General features: G+C 48.5%; 1 protein-coding gene across 1 annotated transcript in view; it reads left to right on the top strand.

Annotated features, from left to right (window-relative positions):
- Positions 1-19,424, top strand: part of LOC146808536 (vomeronasal type-2 receptor 26-like) — a 40,258-nt gene extending 20,834 nt beyond the window's left edge. The window contains exon 3 of the mRNA XM_085623986.1: positions 18,526-19,424. Coding sequence (XP_085480112.1) covers positions 18,526-19,424 — 899 coding nt within the window. The remainder of the gene's footprint in view (positions 1-18,525) is intronic.
- The last annotated feature ends 4,618 nt before the right edge of the window (positions 19,425-24,042 follow it).

Raw genomic sequence — 24,042 nt, 5'->3', positions numbered from 1 at the left:
CCAAGGAAGGATGGAGGATAGACAGGCTGAGCTCGTGGCGGTGCAAACCCAAATGACCGGTGTACTCCGTCGGATTGCCGACAACATGGGCAACCCTCCCTGTGGCACCAGGCGAAGGCCATTACCAGACACAGGGAGGGATCAGGAGGAGGAGGATTCATCCGACGGAGCGTCACAGACATCGTCACGGACTGCTTCCGAGGGTCCCCGCAGGAAGGTGGGTCGTCCACGAAAAAGACTGTGAGAGTCAGCAGAACATCACCATCTCCCAGGTCACCTGGCCTGGCACCTGGCCCTCTGGCCCAATAGCAGCACATGACATTCTCTGCCACATGGACTTGCTGGTCACTGTCTGACCTATGTTGACGAAGACTGTGGCATGGACTCTGACATTTTGCTACGACAAGGATACCAACTCCCCCAGTGAACTCTGGATTCTACACTCCCGCTGTGCACCTCTTGTCATCCCCACAAACCCGTACCCCACCACAAATAAATGAATCACACTTACAAGATGATGCCGTGATTCTACATTATTACAATACATGTGTGTGTCGTACAGTCAAAGCATGCCTGATCTCAGAATTAACTCCAACCATCCAAACCGTGGGGTCGCAGTCTTGCCCAGGACACACATGGGTCCCAATGTCTCATCTGATACAGACATGGAGTACCAAACTCACCTGTGCTGGGCCCAACCAGCTGAGTGGTTCCCGCACAACTGTGGCAACAGACACATTCAGGGGAGCAACAGTCATGCGCAGAGGTCAGGGATCATGTGGAGTGACCTGGCTTGCCGCTCCCAGGTATGTCTAGACATGTGTCCCTACAATGTGCAGCATGCTTGCGTCAGGCGGATGTTGAGAATGGTGGCTAGGCCAAGGTTGGATGCATGGAGATGCCAGAATGCAGTTTAGGATCACTGTGCCACATGGTTGTGTTGGGGTTGTGGGCTGCATCATGAGTGTGGGCGTGGATCTAGAAGGTCATCCTGCAGCTGGCTGTGAAACATTCCCCCCATCCCGTTAGGACGTTGATGTGGCCTGGTTGCCCGACGCAGTAGCAGAGCTGTGCAGATGCACTCCGGATATGGACAAGTACCATGGGAGTCGTGAGGCACATGTCCGTAGACTGCAGGGTAGGATTCTACACAGATGTTGTAGTTTCCCTGGGGGATGGTCTCTCTTGCCTTGAGGTGGATGGAACTGTGCATCTTGTGCATAATACAGTTCCCACTCCCTGACAAACCCCTAGCATCTTGTCACTCTACACATAGACACATATGCACCACCTATGAAAACTATGCCAGACCTGCGGCACGCACAGTGGCAACAGGGCACCATTGACAGGGAAGAGGCACCTTGGAGACAGAGGGACAAATTTATTAGTCATGTGTGTTGGAATGACAATGATACTCTGTCAACACATACACAGGTCATGTGGATGTACATGTGGGAGCAACACTGGCACCCCCCATTGCAACACAGATGCTGGCATCCCATTGACCTGGCACACAAGTGACGGATAACAGCTAAACACCCCCTGCTGCCACGGAGAGGCCGCTATACACCATTGAGGCCCTGATGGGGCAATCACACACCATGTCAACCCGGTGCAACCTGTATGTTTCCGAGGCCAGTGTTACACACAATGATGGCCTCATCACAATCCCCAATCCCCTGCCACATGACAGTCACCAAGTCTGACCATGGCTCCAGGTGAAGCCTGCCCCATGTCATGTTCCCCATGTAGGATCACCATGTATGCAAATGGAACACACATGAACCGGAGAAGTGCACACAGACTACAAACAATTCACACACCCAAAACGACGTGAGGCATCCCTTACCCTGAGGAGATTTCAACACTTGCCCGTGCATGTGACGCTGAATCAGCACATGTCGCTGTGTTCATGAGGAGTAGCAGGAGCACAACAATGCCACCAGCAGACAGCATGCACATGGACCTGTGGAAGAGAGACACACAAGGATTCAGCACAAAGGAGCACATCCGCAAGCATGTACTTAACACGTATCATGTTGTTAACATGACAGGTGACAATGATGACCCTCAGACAACATCCTTCCATTGCGCCATCACTTGAGTGACACTTCAATACACACCACTGACTCACTTGGCAGACATGCAGATGGACACACACATTGCAACACATGCCACACACGGCCCAATGCGTGCACACTCAGACACTGGAACTCACCACTAAGCAAAGAAGTTGCGTATGAGCCGACTCCGCATGTCCTCCACAGCCTCCTCCTCCTCCACATCACTTGCCCCGTCACCAAGCCCTTCATCCTCCACGGGTGGATGGTCCTGGTCATCTTGATCCAGTATGAGTGGAACAGCTTCCTCCACTGCCATGTTGTGCAGCATGCAGCAGACGATGATGATCTTGCACACCTTCACCGGGGCATATGGGAGTGCTCCGCCGGTCTTGTGGAGGCACCGGAATCGGCTCTTCAGAAGTCCAAACGTCCTCTCAATGACTCTCCTGGTCCGCCCATGTGCGTTGTTGTAGAGGTGCTCGGCAGCCGTGCTGGGGTTGCGGACAGGCGTCATCAGCCATGGCATGTTGGGATAGCCAGCGTCCCCTACAAGGAAACATCATGGACAGAAGTGTGTCAGCACAGGCAGTGAGATTGGAAGATGACGCCAAACACTGAACTGCCAGAGTCTACCCACCAACAATACATGCTCGCTCGTTCCGCAGCTGCAGCATCATTTCTGGCACCCTGCTACGCCTCATGATGAAGGCATCGTGTGCTGATCCTGGAAAGCGAACACAGACATGTGAAATCACCATGTTGGACAGACACACCACAAGGGCATTAATGGAGTGATAATGTTTGCGATTCCTATACACCACCTCCTGTGCCTGTGGTGGTACCAACGCAACATGTGTCCCATCTATGGACCCAATGACATGGGGCATCCCTCCCAGGGCATAGAACTCACGCTTGACATCTGTCAACTGCTCACGATTTGGGAATTTAATGTACTCATCCAGGTGAAACAACATGGCCTCTAAGAAATCATGCAGAACACGGCTGAACATCGTCTGGGACATGCCCCCGACATCAGCAATGGTATGTTGGAACGTACCCGTGGCAAGGAAATGTAGGGCTGCCATCACCTTCAACTTGGGTGTCAGTGCACTTGGATACCTGTGGCGCGGGAGGAGTTGTGCTTCCAGCCGGCCAGTCAACTCATCAATCAACCGTTGGCTGAATCTGTAGCGGCGTATACAGTCCCGTTCATGCAGGGCAGCAATGTCTGGCATACGTCGAGGGAGAGGCGGAGCCCTGCAGTGAAATGGAAGGAACACCTAAGAGTGAGCACTGTACAACAACATCGTCAATGCACTGAGCACATGTTACACAGCCAATACACATATGCCACGTTGTGAGTCAGGTCTGTGCCACAGTTCCTGGACACGAACGCCAGTCAGGTTACACTCCTACCAAGGGACAGCCACTAACGGAGGGGGGCAAGATCACGATGACATGGCATGAGACTAGCTGTGGGCCAGTGTAAGTGAACATGCACACGCATCACAGGATTCACAGACATCCACACATGTGCAGAAGTAGTATGCGTATGGTACAGACAGGTAGTTGGATGCGATATGCACTGGTCACATGTCATAGGAATAGGACAGGCCACACACATTGCCTTTGAGGAGTACATGTCGAGACAGAACATACATAGGGAGCATGTGGATATGTACTTGTGTTGATACTCCGTGTAGTTGGATACATACACACCTCATGGCAAATCACATATGTGGGCTGGTGTGCGGAACAGTGTGCCATGCCCATCGACACACAGACACATGTTGGCAGCAGCAACTGCTGACACATTGAATCACACACCTACAGCAAAATCATGGAAAGACATGCCACACACATGACATGGTTGCAGCATGCAACGCAGCCATACACGTGTCATATGTAATATTCCGTGTACCTGGCATCAGGGGACAGGTGCGGGTGTCCGTGACTGGGACATGCAAGTGACTCATGGCTCCACTAGTGTGTACGACATGCACACATGTCAAAGGAGTGCAGGGGATGTGTGGTACAATGCGCACCATCACACACGACATGTGTACACAGCTCATCGTACATGTGCTTTGCCCACACCTCAGGGGTAAAGTGCCACATCACATCCTGACACACCTGTGTCACACACAGGTGGTATTGCACAGACAATGCATTGGTGTCCACCCTTGGCAATACCTGTCCGCTCCATTCCTGTCTGTGTGCCGCCTGTCACCACTGACAGTTGTAATACGCACCGTACATACGCTCGGAGCGCGTGTATAGGGTCCCTGGGCCAATATTGCCGCTGGCGTATGCGTACGCCACAGTAGTACGGACTGTACACGCGCTTGTGCGGTCCGGATCACAATATGGGCGCTGGCGTATGCGTACGCCACAGTAGTACGGACTGTACACGCGCTTGTACGGTCCGGATCACAATATGGGCGCTGGCGTATGCGTACGCCACAGTAGTACGGACTGTACACGCGCTTGTACGGTCCGGATCACAATATGGGCGCTGGCGTATGCGTACGCCACAGTAGTACGGACTGTACACGCGCTTGTACGGTCCGGATCACAATATGGGCGCTGGCGTATGCGTACGCCACAGTAGTACGGACTGTACACGCGCTTGTACGGTCCGGATCACAATATGGGCGCTGGCGTATGCGTACGCCACAGTAGTACGGACTGTACACGCGCTTGTACGGTCCGGATCACAATATGGGCGCTGGCGTATGCGTACGCCACAGTAGTACGGACTGTACACGCGCTTGTACGGTCCGGATCACAATATGGGCGCTGGCGTATGCGTACGCCACAGTAGTACGGACTGTACACGCGCTTGTACGGTCCGGATCACAATATGGGCGCTGGCGTATGCGTACGCCACAGTAGTACGGACTGTACACGCGCTTGTACGGTCCGGATCACAATATGGGCGCTGGCGTATGCGTACGCCACAGTAGTACGGACTGTACACGCGCTTGTACGGTCCGGATCACAATATGGGCGCTGGCGTATGCGTACGCCACAGTAGTACGGACTGTACACGCGCTTGTACGGTCCGTACTACTGTGGCGTACGCATACGCCAGCGCCCTTATTGTGATCCGGACCGTACAAGCGCGTGTACAGTCCGTACTACTGTGGCGTACGCATACGCCAGCGCCCATATTGTGATCCGGACCGTACAAGCGCGTGTACAGTCCGTACTACTGTGGCGTACGCATACGCCAGCGCCCATATTGTGATCCGGACCGTACAAGCGCGTGTACAGTCCGTACTACTGTGGCGTACGCATACGCCAGCGCCCATATTGTGATCCGGACCGTACAAGCGCATGTACGGTCGGTATCACTGCTTGTGGGGTGCCCTAGGGCGTGGAACGCACCGTACCTGTGTGTAAATGTATGAAAACACATAGGGGACACATGAGGGACAAGTATAAGGGCCTAAATGCCTGATGGTTGCCATGGAGACTGAGTTAAATTTTTGATTTTGAGCACCAGGTGCACAGCAGAAGTCAGTTTGAAAGAATCTACATTGTTGCAATGTGGATGTTGACTTGACATCATTATCAAAACTGAAACCATGCAAAGCCACACACTGGGGTAGGTTTGAAGGGATTGGATGAAACGTAGGATGCTAATGTGACTGACCAATCAATCTGTACTCCTATACATGAACAGGCCAGCCAGGCATATATAAGGCAGCCAGGTCCCATGAGAGAGCACTTGCCTGCACATCCATTCATCCATTACCACTGCTGCTGATAGTGATTCCTCTGGCACCATGTCCAGGACTGTGGAGAGGTCACAGCCATTCACCCAGGAGGAGAACCTTGCCCTGATAGATGTGATCCTCCCACAGTTCCAGAGCCTGTATGGTCGACCAGGGGTTCAGGTGAGTGCAGACTCCACTAGCTTAGACTGTGCCCCTTTTGTGTGACAGTGACTTCTGGCATTGTGTCCATGTGTGACAGACATGCACTGTTGTTTGGAGTGGGTCCCAGGGTGTGGAAGGCCTCATGTCACCCATGCAGAGCATGCTGTGTTTCCTGTGTGCACTCCTCACTTGCATAGTGCCTACTGTGACAATGAATGCAAGGTGCATGCCACATTCTGCCTGCATACTCCTCCTGGGGATGTTGTTTCCACAGTCCTGATGTGATCCTGTGTTCCCCCCAGTGTGACAGGTGTCAGTACCCATGGATGTGTGTTTGTTCAGTGTACCTGTGCTGTGAGTGTCCAAAGGCCGTGTTCGTCCCCTGCACATTGGTGTGTGTGTTAGTCCCCTGTCATGTGGGTGAGTGCATATGGGGAGTGTTGCACACAAGCAGCATGAGGGATGGATATGGCCTGGCCATCGGATGTGAGCAGGGAGCAGTGCTGTGTGCATGCCGTGCTGAGCCAGCCCCACACCTGTGACACCCCCGTCTACTGGCACATGGGCAGAGTGAGGTGTGTACCCGCAGTTGGCAATGCCATGTGATTGTCCTGTACCTGTGTGTGTCTGTGTACTCTGCTGAGGTAGCATCAGTGTGCTGGGGCAGGTGACTGCTGTGAGGTGCTGTACATAATCCTGGTGTAGCCTGTGAGGCACAGTGTGATCCCTGGTCAGTGAGTGTGTGGTACCCCTCATGCCACCCGTGTGCTTCCACTGGCACGTAGTGCATTTGGCCTTCCACAGTGGATAATGTCCCTATGACAAAGGTGCAATTAGTTGCATGCATACCATGGCCTGTTCATAATGAGGATTGTTCTATATGTGTGTCTCTGTGTCTTTGCTCATGTGGATTAATGTATTCTCTCTTTTGCATCCTCACAGGTAGGCGCCATTGCCAAGGGGGAGATCTGGAGGGAAGCCGTCAGTGCCGTGAGGGGTACAGAGGGTCGGAGGCGGAGCCTGTCTCAGGTGAGGAAACGCTGGCAGGACATCCGGTGCTGGACGAGGAGGATTGCACGGCTCCTGCTGGGGGACTCACCTGAGAGCCGTAAGAACCGTGGCCGCCGTCGTCTGACCCACATCCAGAAGCGTGTGCTGGCGGTGGTCTTCCCCGATATGGACAGGCGCCTACAGGAGAGGCAGCAGCAGGAAGGGGGTAGGTACATGTGTGTCAGTTGTGTGTCCCCAGCCAATGTAAGTGTGCAGTTGCATGGATACACTGCCAGGGTTTGATTGTGCAGTGCGTCAACTTCTCCACAAAGTAGCACAGTGCTGTTCTCACTCCCTCCCTTCCCCTCCTTGCAATGTGTTCCCTGGTCTGTCGCCACTCTTGCACAAGGTTATTTATGCAGGCAGTTCATGCAGGTGCCCTATGCTATCAGCATCATGTGTGGGGGTGATGTGCCACAGGTATGGGGACCTTGCGTGTGCCATGGCCAATTTCAGTCATTGTGGTGTCCATGTCACTTGGCACTGATTGTGAATCACGACATAGGGGTGTGTCTCCAAAATGTACAGCCTTCCAGCATGCATGTCCAATTGTGTGCCCTCTGACATGATGTGCCTGAGTGGGAGGCCTGCTAAGTGCAGGGACGGTTGCTTAATTTGCAGTCATGTCCATCCTGGACCATGGAGGAGTGTGGGCACTACTGTGCCCTGGGGCACCTCTTCCTAGGTATCATGTGCGTCATCCAACAATATGGCCATTCACTGTGTCTTTGCCATGGGTTGCGTAGGGTGGCATTGTACCCTGGGCTCAACTGTTAGGACCTACAGGTTGCTACATGTGTCCACTGTACAGGGGGACCCATTTTGCTTGTGCATACTCACAGTGGGCATTACCTGTGTGTGTTGTTGAGACAATCTGATGATGTTTGCCTGTCAATGATGTGTGGACATGGCCACCAGGGGCTGTGTGTTTACAGTCATGAATTAGTGGAGGCCATGTGTTTCCATCCCAGAGTAAGAGGTGTACATACTTTCTCCGTCTCAATGAGATTGTCTCAGGTGTGGGTGGTTTGTGCGTACAAGGCCTACATGTCAGAAGCTTCATCCTCCTTGCTGGGTTTAGCCTGTGTGTGATGTTTGACTGGACATACGCTCAAGGTGCAGTGACCCTGTCATGTGTGGCCTGGTTTCATGTATTGCCTTTGCAGCATGCGGCAAGAGTAAATGGATATGATTCATGCTCATCCCTTTTTGACGACGCAGTGTGGTGCAGGTGCTGTGCACATTTGTCCCCAGAGGCTGACTCCTCTCTAAAATTTCAGGTGCAGTGATTTGCTGTTGTGTCATGATCTCCATTGTGTCTCAGTGGCATGGTGGGTAGAAAAACTGTGTGTTCCATGGCCTACATGTGTACATTGTTTTGTAGGTGTTACTCCTGTTGCTTTTCAGGCTATGCAATGTGACCTATGTATATTTGACTCATGTGACATATGTGTACAGGTGTCTGATTTTCTCCTGTCTCTTCACCTTGCCCACAGCATCGCCGGGGGACACGGAAGGAGACACTAGCACGGACCGGGAGGAGAGATTGAGCACCAGTACCAGCAGTGCTGTCCTGTCTGGCACATGGAGTGGCACGGAGGCCGAAGGGAGTGAGGCGGAGGACCTGTTGACTGCCAACACAGACTATGACGCAGACGGGTCCGAGGCTGAGCTCCCAGAGGTGGCGGAGTCTGCCCCCCCAGCTGATGGCAGCCCTCCACATCCCCCCGCCACCTCAGGTTCCATCACCGGCCTCCCACATGCTCGTGGCCCTTCCCTCCGTGCTCGGTCCCCACATGTCTCCTTCCTGCCAGGCACCGCACCCCCTGCCCCTGTCACCACTGCTGCGGTGAGTGCGGAGTCTGTGGACATCCTGAGGCAGTTGCAGGTTGGTCAGACTGCGATGCTAAATGTCCTCCATGCCCACACCCAGGTGCTGACCCAGATGGAGGCATACATGGAGGGCATGTCGGCTGCGCAGTCTGACCAACGGCAGTTGCTGAGGTCCATAGACTCCACACTGACTGCAGCACTGGATCTCCTGCAGCGCTGCGTAACACCCCCTACCCCTGCCCCATCCCCAATTCCCACTCCCGTGCCTGTCCCACGCACATCCAGACGTCAGCGTGCACGCACCCCAACAGACACAGGCACCACACCACCAGGGAAGTCGAAGCGCACACCTCCTGTCACGCACACACAGGGTGAGGAAGGCACACCCACTGGGTCGGGGGGGAAACGTAGAACACGCAGCCACAGTGGGAGTCCGCATTCCACACAACCCACTCCCTCCAAATCCACTCCCCTTAGCTCTCCTGGCCAACAGTCAGTGACAGCATCATCCACTGCGAGTGTGCCCCCCAGCCCCAGGATGACACCACCCCGCAAGCGGTGGAGGCGGGACCCGGCCAGGGGAGTTGAGTCCCCCACCCTGTCCACACCCTCCCCCAGTGGCGCTGCGACCCATCCCTTTGCCCCCCCCCCCTCCTTGGGGCCTGTGGTTGGATTGGGTACGGGGGAGTCGCTGGGGGAACTTGCCGACGTGTGCAGCGCCATTCTGTCCTCCACCTTTGGCGCTGGCACCCCCCCTGTGGCAGATTCATCCCTCCCTGCACCCACAACACCTACCCTTTCCCCTCCTGTCCCTGCGGTGCCTGTTTCCACCCTCCCCCCTGATGCCCCCTCTTCTGTGGATGAAATGGACTTGTGAACTGTGCAGCCAAGCTAGGGGACACACGTCCCGATGTGTACCCCCCCCCCGGACATTGCTGCTGGGCTGGCCCATGGCCCTTGTACATAGTGGACATTTTCTCTGATATATTTTCCTGCTGAATAAAGCCTTTTCTTTTTGTTTTGCACACTGATGCTTTCCTGGACTTGCTGTTGGTGCTGGTGCTCCCTGCGTTGGGGTGGTGATAATGTGTTAGGGGTCTGTGAAATGTTGGAGTGTGCTGCTCATGGGGTGTACCCTGCCATCTGCGTGCCATCACAAAGGTCTCTGCAAATGGTATTTGGTCATGTTTGCTCTCACTGTATGGTGACATTGTCCCAAGGTGTGTTCCGTCCTCTGTGGCCCAGCCCATTTTTCCTGCAGGGTGTCTCCCAAATGCTGTGCTGTGCTGTGTCTACATTTCCTGGATGTGTGAGGGTTGCCTTTCAATATAGCCATGCTGGCTCAGCGATGTCTCCGCCTGCATCTGGGGTATCACCCTTGTAGGTCACTGAACTTGTTGATGGGGTATATTGTCCGATGTCTGGGCACTGCTGGGAGTGATAGGTACACACCCCTCCTGTGTCTGGGCACTGCTGGGAGTGATAGGCACACACCCCTCCTGTGTCTGGGCACTGCTGGGAGGACCCTGCACCCACCCCTCCTGTGTCTGGGCACTGCTGGGGGTGTTTTGCACACCCCATTCTTATAGCAGGTTCGGTGCGTACATGCACGGGTGGGGTGGGGGTTTGGTGCGTACATACACGGCTGGTGTGGTGGTTTGGTGCGTACATACACGGGTGGGCGTTTGGTGCGTACATACACGGGTGGTGGTTTGGTGCGTACATACACGGCTGGGGTGGTGGTTTGGTGCGTACATACACGGGTGGTGGTTCGGTGCGTACATACACGGCTGGGGGGGGGTTCGGGGGCGTACATACACGGGTGGGTGTTTGGTGCGTACATACACGGCTGGTGGTTCGGTGCGTACATACACGGCTGGGGGGGGGTTCGGGGGCGTACATACACGGCTGGTGGTTCGGTGCGTACATACACGGCTGGGGTGGGTGTTAGGTGCGTACATACACGGGTGGGGGTTCGGGGCGTACATACACGGCTGGGGGGGGTTCGGGGGCGTACATACACGGGTGGTGGTTCGGTGCGTACATACACGGCTGGGGTGGGTGTTAGGTGCGTACATACACGGGTGGGGGTTTGGTGCGTACATACACGGCTGGGGGGGGTTCGGGGGCGTACATACACGGGTGGTGGTTCGGTGCGTACATACACGGGTGGTGGTTCGGTGCGTACATACACGGCTGGGGTGGGTGTTAGGTGCGTACATACACGGGTGGGGGTTTGGTGCGTACATACACGGCTGGGGGGGGTTCGGGGGCGTACATACACGGGTGGTGGTTCGGTGCGTACATACACGGGTGGTGGTTCGGTGCGTACATACACGGCTGGGGTGGGGGTTTGGTGCGTACATACACGGGTGGGCGTTTGGTGCGTACATACACGGGTGGTGGTTTGGTGCGTACATACACGGCTGGGGTGGTGGTTTGGTGCGTACATACACGGGTGGTGGTTCGGTGCGTACATACACGGCTGGGGGGGGGTTTGGTGCGTACATACACGGGTGGTGGTTTGGTGCGTACATACACGGGTGGGCGTTTGGTGCGTACATACACGGGTGGTGGTTCGGTGCGTACATACACGGCTGGGGTGGGTGTTAGGTGCGTACATACACGGGTGGGGGTTTGGTGCGTACATACACGGCTGGGGGGGGGTTCGGGGGCGTACATACACGGCTGGTGGTTCGGTGCGTACATACACGGCTGGGGGGGGTTAGGGGGCGTACATACACGGGTGGTGGTTCGGTGCGTACATACACGGCTGGGGTGGGGGTTTGGTGCGTACATACACGGCTGGTGTGGTGGTTTGGTGCGTACATACACGGGTGGGGGTTTGGTGCGTACATACACGGCTGGGGGTTCGGGGCGTACATACCAGGGTGGGGTGGGGGTTCGGGGCGTACATGCACGGGTGGCGCTTGGGTGCGTACATACACGGGTGGGGGTTCGGGGCGTACATACCAGGGTGGGGTGGGGGTTCGGGGCGTACATACACGGGTGGCGCTTGGGTGCGTACATACACGGGTGGCGGTTCGGGGCGTACATACACGGGTGGGGGTTCGGGGCGTACATACACGAGTGGGGGTTCGGGGCGTACATGCACGGGTGGGGGTACGGGCCGTACTTCCACGGGTGGGGGTACGGTCCGTACATACCCCTGCCCACGCTCTGCGTGCCTGGGTACGGGCCGTACCCATGCCTTTGGTGTGTGGGTACGGTGCGTCCCACCATTGTTGCGGGCCGTGGGGTCCGCACCGTACACAGGCCTTGGGGGCGTGGCTACGGGTCGTACCACGCGTACCCCTACATGACCCCAGCAATGCTGGTACGAGCTGTACCAAGGCCTTTCTGACGTGGGTACGGGCCGTACCGCTATTGTTGGAGTGACGTAGGGGGACGCGTGGTACGTTCCGTACCCACGCTCTTGCGGCCTGGGTAGGGTACGTACCGGTTCGCGTGACCATCCACTTCCGTTGTGGCGGACGCTTGCGTTGCTGGCCTTGCCCCCACCCCCTGGAAGTGACCAGGCCCTGATGGTCAGGTATGTCCAGGCCATGTGTGATTTGGTACCATGTGTTGGTGTTGTGTGTCCTGCCCCTGCCCCCCCCTTTGCCCCTGGTTGTTGTGCTGACCTTCTGCGGCGTCTGCGTCGGTTCCTGTACGCCAGGTGGACTGCTAGGAGGGCAGGGATGGCACGTAGGTTCGGGTCCATGTCTGTTCGTCGCGTCCAGCTGCTCCTTGCGTGTGTCGTCCTGATTTCCCGGCAGTTTTTGGCAGCCGGTAAATATTTTCCGTGCGGGATGACGTCGGTTCGAATCGTACTTCCTGGTTCGTGAAACGTAGGCTGGATGCGTACCGACGTCACGTCGGCTCCTTTCAGGATCGGAATTGTGTTTAGTTTCTGTTCGGTCGGTGTTTTGTTCGAATCGTACGGAAATGGTGTTTCCGTATGATTCGTACTTGCATTTTCGGATGGATTTCGCACCGGGTACGAGTCGGACGGAGAAAAGGCTCCGTCCGACGGTTCGTACCCGGTTTTTACCGGATCGGAATTGGCACCTTAGTATGCGGTGCATACTGTAATGCTTGTTCCTGACATAATGATGCGCCCAGCACTCCTCACATGCACACGTCTCAACATTTGACCCGCTGCACAAGCACCATAGGGCAAAGACATGACCTCAGGCAAATAGAGCTGCACTCAGAACAGGTACAAAATACATTTATATGTAGTATTCACAGCTGTTGCTATGCCGTGTTGGAGAAAGCTAAGTCCCTAAATGCAAAGTAGATCTGGGTTCTTCATTTATTCACCCTCACTCTTCACCAGCGTTAGGTTCCATGAATGTCCAGACACTGTAGTAAGTCTTTGAAGTAAGCTTTAAAACATTAGAAGTAAACAGGACCCCATCCATAAACAGCCTTCAACCGTCAGTCCTCCATTAGCCAGGCTGACATTAACATTCCCCTTGCTAGGCAACCCTTCATGATTCCAGGATGCAATTCCAGAATGCCACATAGATCCTAAAAGGTGCCTAGGGCAGGGTGCATGGTATTTAAAAAGTACAACATGTGAGCTCATGTTTTACATGTACTGGCAGTAAAGAACTCCTAAAGTCATTTTTCACTGTTGTAAGGCTTACCTCTTCTATAGACTAACACTGAGATGCGTCATTACATTTAATACGTGCTGATTTTAGGTAGGGAGCAGGCAGAAAAATACTTCTTGGTCTCATTTGAATTGTACTTTAGAATACTCTTTAATGGTAGAGTCAGAATTTAAGCTACAATTATAAAAATGCACGTTCAAAAAGTTAGCATTTTTGTGCCCAAATCCACTGTGCCTTTCTGCTGGTAGCCTAGGTCACATGGCTCTGCTGTCGTGGGTTATGTCTTGCTGCCAGAGAATGAACAAAGGAAGCCTGGGAATGGACAGAGTGGGCCATGCTGCCAGGATGGGAGAGACGGGTGAACCCAACCCCACTTGCACTTCAAAGATGCTGAACCTGGCCCTCTCTGTAGGATTACGCTCAAGCGTTTTGCATTTACCCCCCACTTTTTTGCTGAAATTGTTTTTGTTGGCCTTAGGACTCTGGGCACCTTACCACTGCTAACCGGTGCAAAACATACTTGTGCTCACTCCCCTTAAGATGGTACAATTGGTTTACAACTGATTGACATATTTAATTGACTTATACGTCCCTTGTAGTGTGGTATACCATATACCTAGGGACCGTAAATTCTACTAGTGGGCCTGCATCACCTACTGTGCCACCAACTTAAGTAGCATCTTAAAACATGACTGATATGTGATTATATGTTTCATCTTGAGCATGTCACTATCATGGCTCGTGTCAGTGATAATCTGGGCTAAAGAAATGGCAGCTGAGGTGTTTGACTATACACTGAAACTGATATATGCTTCCACCATCTTGAACTGATTACCATGTCCTTGTGTAGGCACTCTGAAAAAGTAGTCAGAAGGGTTCTGGTCCTCCCTGGATGATGCGCAATGTTATAATTGTGCTCTTGTAAACGTAGTCTCCCTCGTTCAGTGTGAGAAGGCATCTTTGCCTTTTGATTTAAAAATACAGTTAATAAAGCTTGATGACCAGTTACCAGCACAACAGGCTTTCTAACAGGAAAACAAGGAAATGTTCACAAGCTCATAACATGACTAAGCTTTCCTTTTCAATAAGGTCTGTTTGGGACAGACCTTTACTTGCATATGCCACAATATGCCTTCTAGCATTCGGGTGACCACTGTACTGTGCAAGTATGGCACCTAACCAGACTGGCCTAGCATCCACAACAACCTCTGTATGAAGCTTCGGATTGAAATATGCCATTTCAGTAGCATCTTTAATGGCTTATTTGATTTTCATAAAACGTATCTCACATTCGTGTGACCAATGAAATGAACCATTCGTTTTGTCAACTCTCTCAATGGAGCACTTACAGTGGCAATTTCTTGTATATATTTGAAAAGTTACTGGCCATGGCAAGAAATGAATGCACCATATAAACATCAGCGTTTGACAGCGCTTTTACTTTAGCAGGATCCGGTGTCATGCCCCCATCAGAAAAGATATGGCCAAAGAATTGTAACTTTGTCTTGTGGAACTCACACTTATCGACGTTCAAACTTAAACCTGCATGCGCAAGTAAACTACATATGTCTGTGAGGGTTCAATCATGCTCTTTTTATGTAGCTCCTAAAACCAATATGTCATCACTGTAAATGAACGCATTCATGACAGACTGTATATTACGTCTAATGATGCCTTGAAAAAATTCTGCAGCTGATGACACACCAAAACTTAGTCTCTTGTATCAAAACCAACCAACATGTGTAGAAAAGGTTGTAATGTACCTGCAATTGTCTTCGAGGTCCAACTGATGATAACCTTTATAAAAATCAAGGTGAAAGAAGACCTTTGCACCATTTAATTGCATTATCATGTCAGCAATGTCTAGACCTGGTTGTCACTTTCTTCAATTGCCTTGGTTGTCTGAGGCATGTCAACGCATATGCATATAGCTTTTTGACTGTCCTTTTTGGGCACTACCACTATGGGAGAAACCCATTGTGAGGGACCAGTAGACCACTCAATGATATCATGCTTAAGTAACGATTCAAGTTCTTTTTCAACAGCATCTTGTAAATGAAAAGCAATCTGTTTAAGTCTTTGAGCAACAGGACTGACATCCTCATTAATATGCAGCTTTACTTTTATAGTCTTAAACGTTCCTAATCCATGAAATAAGGAAGGAAATTGACTAACAATTTCATGGTGAGCATTCATTTTAGGGTTTATGGGAATCTGTCCCATTTCAGCTGTTGTGCTGAAACTGAGCAGACAGGCACTTGATGCTGTGCCTGGAAGCACAAGGATGGGTGTTTGCATGTATGTTTTCTTGTGTTTCCTGAACACTGCAAATGAACCTTGACTTTTTAAAGGTGTCAATGTGGCCCATGTATGCACTTTGGTTTTTGATGGCATAAGCTGAGGTAATGGAAACAGTTAATTATATTTCTCCTCAGGAATAATGTTTATCGAAGCACCAGTGTCGATGATGAAAGGTATTGAACAACCGCTTATTTTCAGTGAAATCTTTGGACAATGTTTGGATGACTATGGAGCTTTGGCATGTCGACTTTTCTTTGGCTGACATTTTTCTTCATATGCGGCCAGTCCAGCATGCGCTGACTTTTCTGAGGTAAACCTCGACATGCCACAACTATCTTTTACGATTTCACTTGATACTGATCTAGAAGAACCGCTTGGCGATGATTTAGATGATAATCAACGTTGTTTAGTGTCGATTTTGTATTAACTGATGTTGCAACTTGGCCTTGTGGGTGGGCATCGAACGTTGCTTCTAGAAAGTTACAGCGGACATTTTGTCGTCGCACCATGACATCACAAAATGGTTCCCCTTCTCACAGCCTTTACATATCTGTCCATTGGTGGGACATTTACCTTCATGTGGAAACTAATAACTACATCTTAAACACAACTTCTTTTTACATGTGGACATCACCTTTAGTCCTTCGGTCTTTGGCTTTGGCTTACTTTTCACACTCATGACTGATTCATTCTGGGGACCTCTGGCCTCAATGTCGGCAGCTTGTCTTTCGGCATTCTCTGCAGCTCTGGCAGCCATTAACACTCACTCCAGACTGAGTTTCTCTCAGCATTCATTGTTTGAATACATCTAAGACGTATAGCTTCTTCATCATTACATTCATTGAACTTACAATGTTTGTTGAGTGTGTCAAGTTTCTCCACAAATTAATTGATGGTTTCACCAATTTTCTGTCGTTCTTAACTGAAAACATATCTTATTTAATATACATTGGCCATTGGATTGAATTTGCGATTCAAAGTTTCTTTAATCTGCCAGTATGTCATTTATTCGTCAGTTTGCAACATCTTCCTTATGACTTCTTTTACATCATCACAAGCAAGGTTTTTGAGGTATTTGATCATCTTTTTATTATCAGTCTCTTCAAGTGCATCAATGTAATCTTCAAATGTCTCTATCCACACAATCCATCTATCGCCAATATTTTGCTTTCAAAAGGTGGTGGTGGTAGTTTCAGGAATGCAGCAGTTTTGTAGACCATCACAAAACTTAATGATACCATTGGTGGATCACTGTGACTAGGTTTAAGTAACTTATCTGTGAGGCCTTGTGTCATGCTGGCCTCAGGATCATCTTTAATGATAGCTGGAAACATGAATTTCTTTTCTGCCATCTAAAAAAAAAAAAAAATTATTCCGAGAGTCACTCTCGGCTCTTTATTCTTCAAAGACCTTTGAAGTTATTCTGAGCCCCACTCAGCTGTTTTGGTGGCTGGCCACTTCATGCACGGATGGCTTTGTAAGCACAGCTATTGAAATGACTGCTTGATCCACTTCACCATGTGCAGCTGTAAGATGCCTCTTGTAATGGGTTTGATACGCCAAATATTTCTTCTTTTCTAAATGTCAATTTGCACTTTCTGACACCGAGGTTGTCTCCGCCTTGCAGCACTTCTGTCTGTAACATTATCTTGCAATTTCCAATTATCAATGACTCCTCTTTGAAAACCTGGTTGTATCCGCCTTCAGTGACGGCACGCCGTATAACATATGTCTTTATCTTGCTTGGCAGCGTGGAACCTTTATGTATGTCCTGACCAGCAGGTTCTCAGCAAACGGTGTGTAGAGTCTCTGCAATGATTTTGTTATCGTCAACTGCTTCCCAGTGGCTGGAGCTGTGCTTTGACTCCATATGCATTAAGTGTTGATTCCGTACTTTGCCGATGGCATATGTGGCCCACATGAGCAGTCTGCTTGGACCATGGGAAACTCTCTGGGAGAGCACTGCTGACCTATGGGTTACTTAACCTCTATCTTGCTGCCATTTGTAGCGTCTTCTCCAGCCTGGGTACCCACCAATGATTATGCCACATTCAGAGCTTAGTCTTACACGTCTTCATTCCTCTGTGTGTAACTGTGCACTCAGCATTCTAAAACAGCCTTCATTACATTCCACTCTAACACCTTTGTCAGAGCTCTATGAAATCCATGAGGGGCCAAAAGGGTTCCGCAATTGCTAACTCACAAGAAACTACAACAACCAAAATGAATTGCAAAGCCTTTAATTAAAGCAATAATTACATTTTTGTCCTACTCACTAAGAGTCAGGAAAACAGGAAAGAAAGCTAAGAGGAGGGCCAGGCACATCTGACTCTCCCTCCAACTTCACCAGTGTTGTACTGCTTCAAATGCAATAATGTATTTATGCATTCATTTGAATTCCCTGTACAAGTCTGTCCCGGTATGTTGCACAAAAAACCTACACACAGATGTGGGGATTAAGAGTATGGGATAGTTCAGCCTAACAAATATAGGAAAATCCTGCCTTAGCTTGAACAGTTCACTCAGATCACATCCATAAAAATAAAAAGTAGTAAAAAACTATTTGTCACACAGGAGTACACAAAGGAATAATGTTGGTGTGAAAACCTAATAATCTCATTAATATAAGCTAATAAATATACTGACTTGTCCACTGACACATTCTATATTCTTTGAATAAAACAACATAATCTGCACTTGAGTATTAATGTTTTGCAAACTTTATTTGCTTTATATTAAATGCTAATTTTATTTTCCAAATCATTTTTGCAGATCTTGCCAGCTGTTTGAAATGTCCAATTCACCAATGGTCCAATGAAAAAAGAGATCAGTGTTTTCTCAAAATGACTGAGTTCCTGTCCTTTGAAGAACCTCTGGGTCTGGCACTCACTAGTTCTGCTGCCTGTTTAACCATGCTTGCAGCGTCGGTACTCTGCATCTTCATCAAGTACAGAAACACTCCTATAGTCAAAGCCAACAACCGTGGACTTAGTTACCTACTCCTTGTCGCCCTCATGTGCTGCTTCCTCTGCTCCTTCATATTCATTGGCCGTCCCACAAGGCCCTCCTGCATGCTGCGACAGACTGTCTTTGGGGTCATTTTTTCCATTAGTGTCTCCACTGTTCTAGCTAAAACAATTGTTGTAGTCATTGCCTTCAAGGCTACCAATCCTAGAAGCCCTGCAAGGAGGCATCTGGATTTCAAGATACCAATGTCTATAGTAGTGTTACCTTCTCTGGTACAACTTCTTATCTGTGCTGGTTGGTTGCTTACATATCCCCCATTTCCAGAATTGAACACCCAATTATATAATGAAAAGATTATCTTTGAGTGTAACGAAGGGGACACCACCTTCTTCTACTGCATGCTTGGGTATATGGGCCTCTTGGCTACAGTCAGCTTTATAGTGGCCTTTCTCGCAAGGAATCTGCCAGGAAGCTTCAACGAGGCCAAGCTGATCACTTTCAGTATGCTGGTGTTTGTCAGTGTGTGGATCTCCTTCATCCCGGCTTACCTCAGCACACGGGGGAAGTACATGGTGGCCGTGGAGGTGTTTGCCATCCTGTGCTCCAGTGCTGGACTGCTGGGGTGTATATTCATACCCAAGTGTTACATCATTCTTTTAAGACCTGAAAGAAACTCCAGGAAATATATTACAGCAAAATCATAATTTGGTATTAAATGTTTATTGTAACAAACATTGATGGGGAAGAGATCTACATTCATTAAAGTAATTTAAATAATTGTAACGAATCAAGATTAAGAAAATCAAGAAAGTTATGAGTTATATTTGCAAACTGAGTTATGCAGTCTTAGCGTTGGTTTTAAAAATTAAAAAGAATGAATGGCACATCCATATCAAGTTCGTAGTCATTTTTCTGGTGATGTATCCAGAGGTATTTCTTCTGGCCATTTTCTCACATGAAACAAGTACAATAGTGCAAAAGTATTAATACAACGTTTATTTATTTTGGAACCGATTAAGTACTTTGAACATTGCTTACAATATTTACATCTTCGAAGGAATAAACACATTCTCCTGACTGAATCTGACTAATTGAAATAAAAACGTGTTTCAAAAATGTTTTTGAGACTGAAAATAACCTTCTGGAGGATAATATAAATGATGGTGCATCATACAGAGTGTTCTGAAAGCCAGATTAAACTCTCTATTCATTAATAGGGGAAGATAAAAATTAGATGACAATTGTTTCAGCTCATTTAAAAAGCTCTTCCTCAGGACAAGTGGATTTGCATTGCATTTAAGTTTCTTTTCACAGTGTACAGCTCTAAAACATTGGAGTTATGCCTAGAGACAGAGGTGTGTAGTCATAACTAACCCCGGGCGTAGCACTACGCTTCGCCCACGTATTGTACGTAGCGCTGCCTGCTTCGCACTTTCCGAAGTAGGCGAAGCAGGGCAGCACTACGCACACGCCGAGGGCGAAGCGTAGCTGCCTGCCACCCGCCACCCACCTCCCGCCCGCCCTCCTTTTAATAATATCAGCAATGAAAAATAAATTAAAGTAAAGCGACTTACCTTAAGCGCGGCGTCTCCGGGGCTCCCTCTTTCTCGTTTCTAATTTCTTCTGGCAAATGCGCATGCGCGGACACCCGCGCATGCGCATTTCTTGCAGAGGGAGGTGAGGTAACATTTTGGCATCCACTCGTATATAATTTAGTTTTAAAATCTGATGACAGAGTACCTCTGAACTCACTGGGGCAGATTTATGAGGTTTTGCCGTAGGGAAGCGCAGCAGGCCTTCCTGCTGCGCTTCTCTACGGCAAAAGAAAAGGGCAGGGATACGCAGTATCTAGAAAATGCGGCGCATTCCTGTCCTTTTCCCCAGCACACAATGGGCTGCCTGCGCCAACGCAGGCACCTCTGCACCATGGTGCAAGGGTGCCTGCGTTGCAGAGATGAATATTTTTGTACAGGAAGGGAAACCTTTCTGTACAAAAATAATCACAAGAGGTTTTTCCTCGCACACATAGAAAAAGGAAAAACGAGGAGAAATAAAGATATTTCTCCCCGTTGCGCCTCCCTTACGCCTCCCCTGGGGAGGCGTAAGCTTTTGGCGCTGCCTCAGATTTACGATTTCTCATAAATCTGGGGCAGTGTCAAAAGGCCATGGATGTTGCTGGGAACGCCCCCAGCAACACCCATTGCACGCCCCTTTAACGCAGAACACTGCGTTAAAGGGACTGATATTTATGAGGCAGCATTAAGCCACAAAAAGTGGCTCAGTGCTGCCTGATAAATATCATGCAGGTTTCTGCGCCACGGAACGTCACAAAAAGTGACGTTTCGATGGCGCAACGGGCCTCATAAATCTGCCCCACTGTTCGCCCACCCTGTTTAGAGGTGGTAAAACCAGTGAGTCTTTCACCGGGTGCGGACCCATTCAGCTCCACTTGTAGAAACCGTTCAGCATGGGGTCCGCCACTCCAGGACCACAGTTTCAATGGAATGTTTAGTGCCAATATTCCCTGATCAGGTCTCCCATATGAGGCATAAATTATTCCAGGCAGGAGAACCGGTATTCAGTTGACAAACCTTCACCTAAGTAATGCATGCCAAGTAGGCAGCAATCTCTTATGAACGGTTTATCTGTGTTTTAGAAAAGGGTAGCCGAGGTCACTGCCAGGAAATCCACCGAGTTCTAAATGACCTAATGACAACCTTTTTGAACAAAGAAACAAAAACTCATAGGTGGAGAAGTGTTATATAGTCTCCATGCCATTCTAAACACTTGAACGGTCGATTTAGATCTAATGGGCTACGCAATAACGGAAAATAGTCATCTTGCTGAAACGTGAGGGTAAGAGTATGGTTAACCATGATTTCCTATAGTTTATCCCATATAAACCAGGGATAACCGTAGTATGTCAATAAACATATAATGAAAACACCCTATGATGAAAATTTCCAGAATTCTTTCTCCCAATAGTAGATGCAGTTACAGTGACCCCAAAGGGTTGATATCGAAAACAATAATAACTTGCTACAAAAATGTGGTGTTAAAACTATTGATTACAAATATATCCTGTCACTATAATGATAATGGTAAGTACAAAAATATTGAGAAAAAATATTGTTTCACAGAAATATCATTCCAAAACAAAAAACAATGTTTTATAATATATAGATATATATATCGCTTCAATTAGTTAATTTTAATTACTTAATATATATAATTAATATAATGTAATGAAATAATTTAAAATAATTTTTCATATTATATATATCAGTGATGTCACTGAACATATCATGAGTGATGTAATATGTGAGGTCATAAGCAGTGCATTGCAGGGGCATGAGTTATTTGTAGATCAGCTAACTATAACTGCTGAATTTCTCTGTTTTGTACGAGTGAAACCTGAGCCTAACTATAAAGTCACTGTAACCTTTTGCTTATTCAGTGAACATATCTATATATATATATATATATATATATATACATATATATATATATATATATATATATATTACCTACTGGCAGTCGCCAGTAGGTAGTTATAGTTAGGACCTATTTTCCATAGGAAATCCGCAACATTCTATTCGGAATAACGTTGGCGCCGATTGACGAATATTCACGAAATTTTCTAAACTTTTGCCCAGCTCTGGTCCGCTCCTATCCTGAAAACTTCACGGTGATTCGTCAAGCGGGGGCTGAGAAAAAAGGGGGGTCCCAAAACACATTTTCCCATGCATTTTCCCTGTTGACGCAGCTACAGCCCGAACTGCTGAATGGAATTACACCAAATTTGGCAAAGAGGTAGTCCTCATTTCCGACTCGTGCCTTTTGCTTAAATGGTGTAAATCCGCTCAGTAGTTTTTGAGAAAATTAGAGTTAAAAAGATAGATATATCTGGGTGGAGCCTAACCACACATCTCATCGTGAGATCTGATTGGCTTTCAGTACTTCATCCAAGAAGTGTTGGCAGCCATCGTGGGACCAATATACATGATAGCACCTCATTAAAAAGCATAGAAGGTTTTAAGACTTTAGGTACATTATAAATCATTTGTTGATGGTACCATACTCATTTTAGGAATTGTGGTGTGTTCTAAGGTGATTTTACCATGTGAAAAAGCCTTCTGCTGTGATATCATGAATCATGTTTGAGAGAAAACTATTTTCTCATGCTTTTACCACAGAGGTTTGGAAGGTGATCTATAAGCTAAACTGAGAGCATATTTTCTGTAAATTCACATTATCTTTCTCAGTCATGTGAGAATGAAGTCTGACATTTTCAGTAAAACATGTACATCCAACAAGGGCAGAGACTGTCAGTTGATTCCTTTGTGTTCTACTGCAGCTTCCCAGAGTGTTCTAAAGAGCTCTAACAGTCCTACTTATGATAAACGTATGGCATACCTGAAGCCATCTCGATTGGAATAAAGTGGTAACTCTCAAAACATCTAATTTAAAAAGGAACAAAATGAGGGGGTTCATTTTGCCATAGAAAGTATGATTAGTGCTGCAGAAAGAAAAATCAGGGCACATTTTGAGTGACTTCTCAAATCTTCTTCTATTTCATTAAAAAATTCTGACATGCAGACTGAAACATGCACTTTCAATACCAGCAGCAGACTTCCCTGGTGAGCAGTAGCTTTACTACAGTGATCTAATGAGCAACTAGAGTGCTAACATTCTGAAATTATGGAAAATGTGTGACACATCTGAATGCCTTCTTGATGGAATCAAAGTAAAAAACAGAAAGATGTTCCTACTGAGGAGACTGTAGTAAATGGGGAAATTAGGAAACTTCATAACAAATAAGTCTCCCAAAATGGCTACCAGAGACAAAAGAGCCCAAATGTAGCCCAAATATCACCCAGATGTAGCCCAAGTATAGCCCAATGACAGAATGTCCAAGTGTTCTAACGAACAACTAGAGCGCTAACAGTCTTACTTATGACAAAAGTATGGCACACCTGAAGCCATCTTGATTGAAATAAAGTGGTAACATTTAAAACATTTAATTTACAAAGAAACAAAATGAGGGGATTCATTTTGCCATAGAAATCATGATTAGTGCTGCAATAAGAAAAATTAGGGCACATTTTGACTTCTCAAATCCTCTTCTAATTCATAAAAAAATACTGACATGCAGACTGAAACATGCATTTTGAATACCAGCAGCAAACTTCCCTGGTGAACAGAAGCTTTACTACAGTGATCTAATGAGCAACTAGAGTGCTAACGTTCAGAATTTATGGCAAATGTGTGACACATCTGAATGCCTTCTTGATGGAACCAAAGTAAAAAACTGAAAGTATT

The sequence above is a fragment of the Triturus cristatus genome, chromosome 8 (genome assembly GCF_964204655.1).
Source record: "Triturus cristatus chromosome 8, aTriCri1.1, whole genome shotgun sequence".
NCBI classification, from domain to species: domain Eukaryota; kingdom Metazoa; phylum Chordata; class Amphibia; order Caudata; family Salamandridae; genus Triturus; species Triturus cristatus.
Note: the sequence above shows the minus strand (reverse complement) of the source record. Positions and strands in the feature narration are given on the sequence as shown.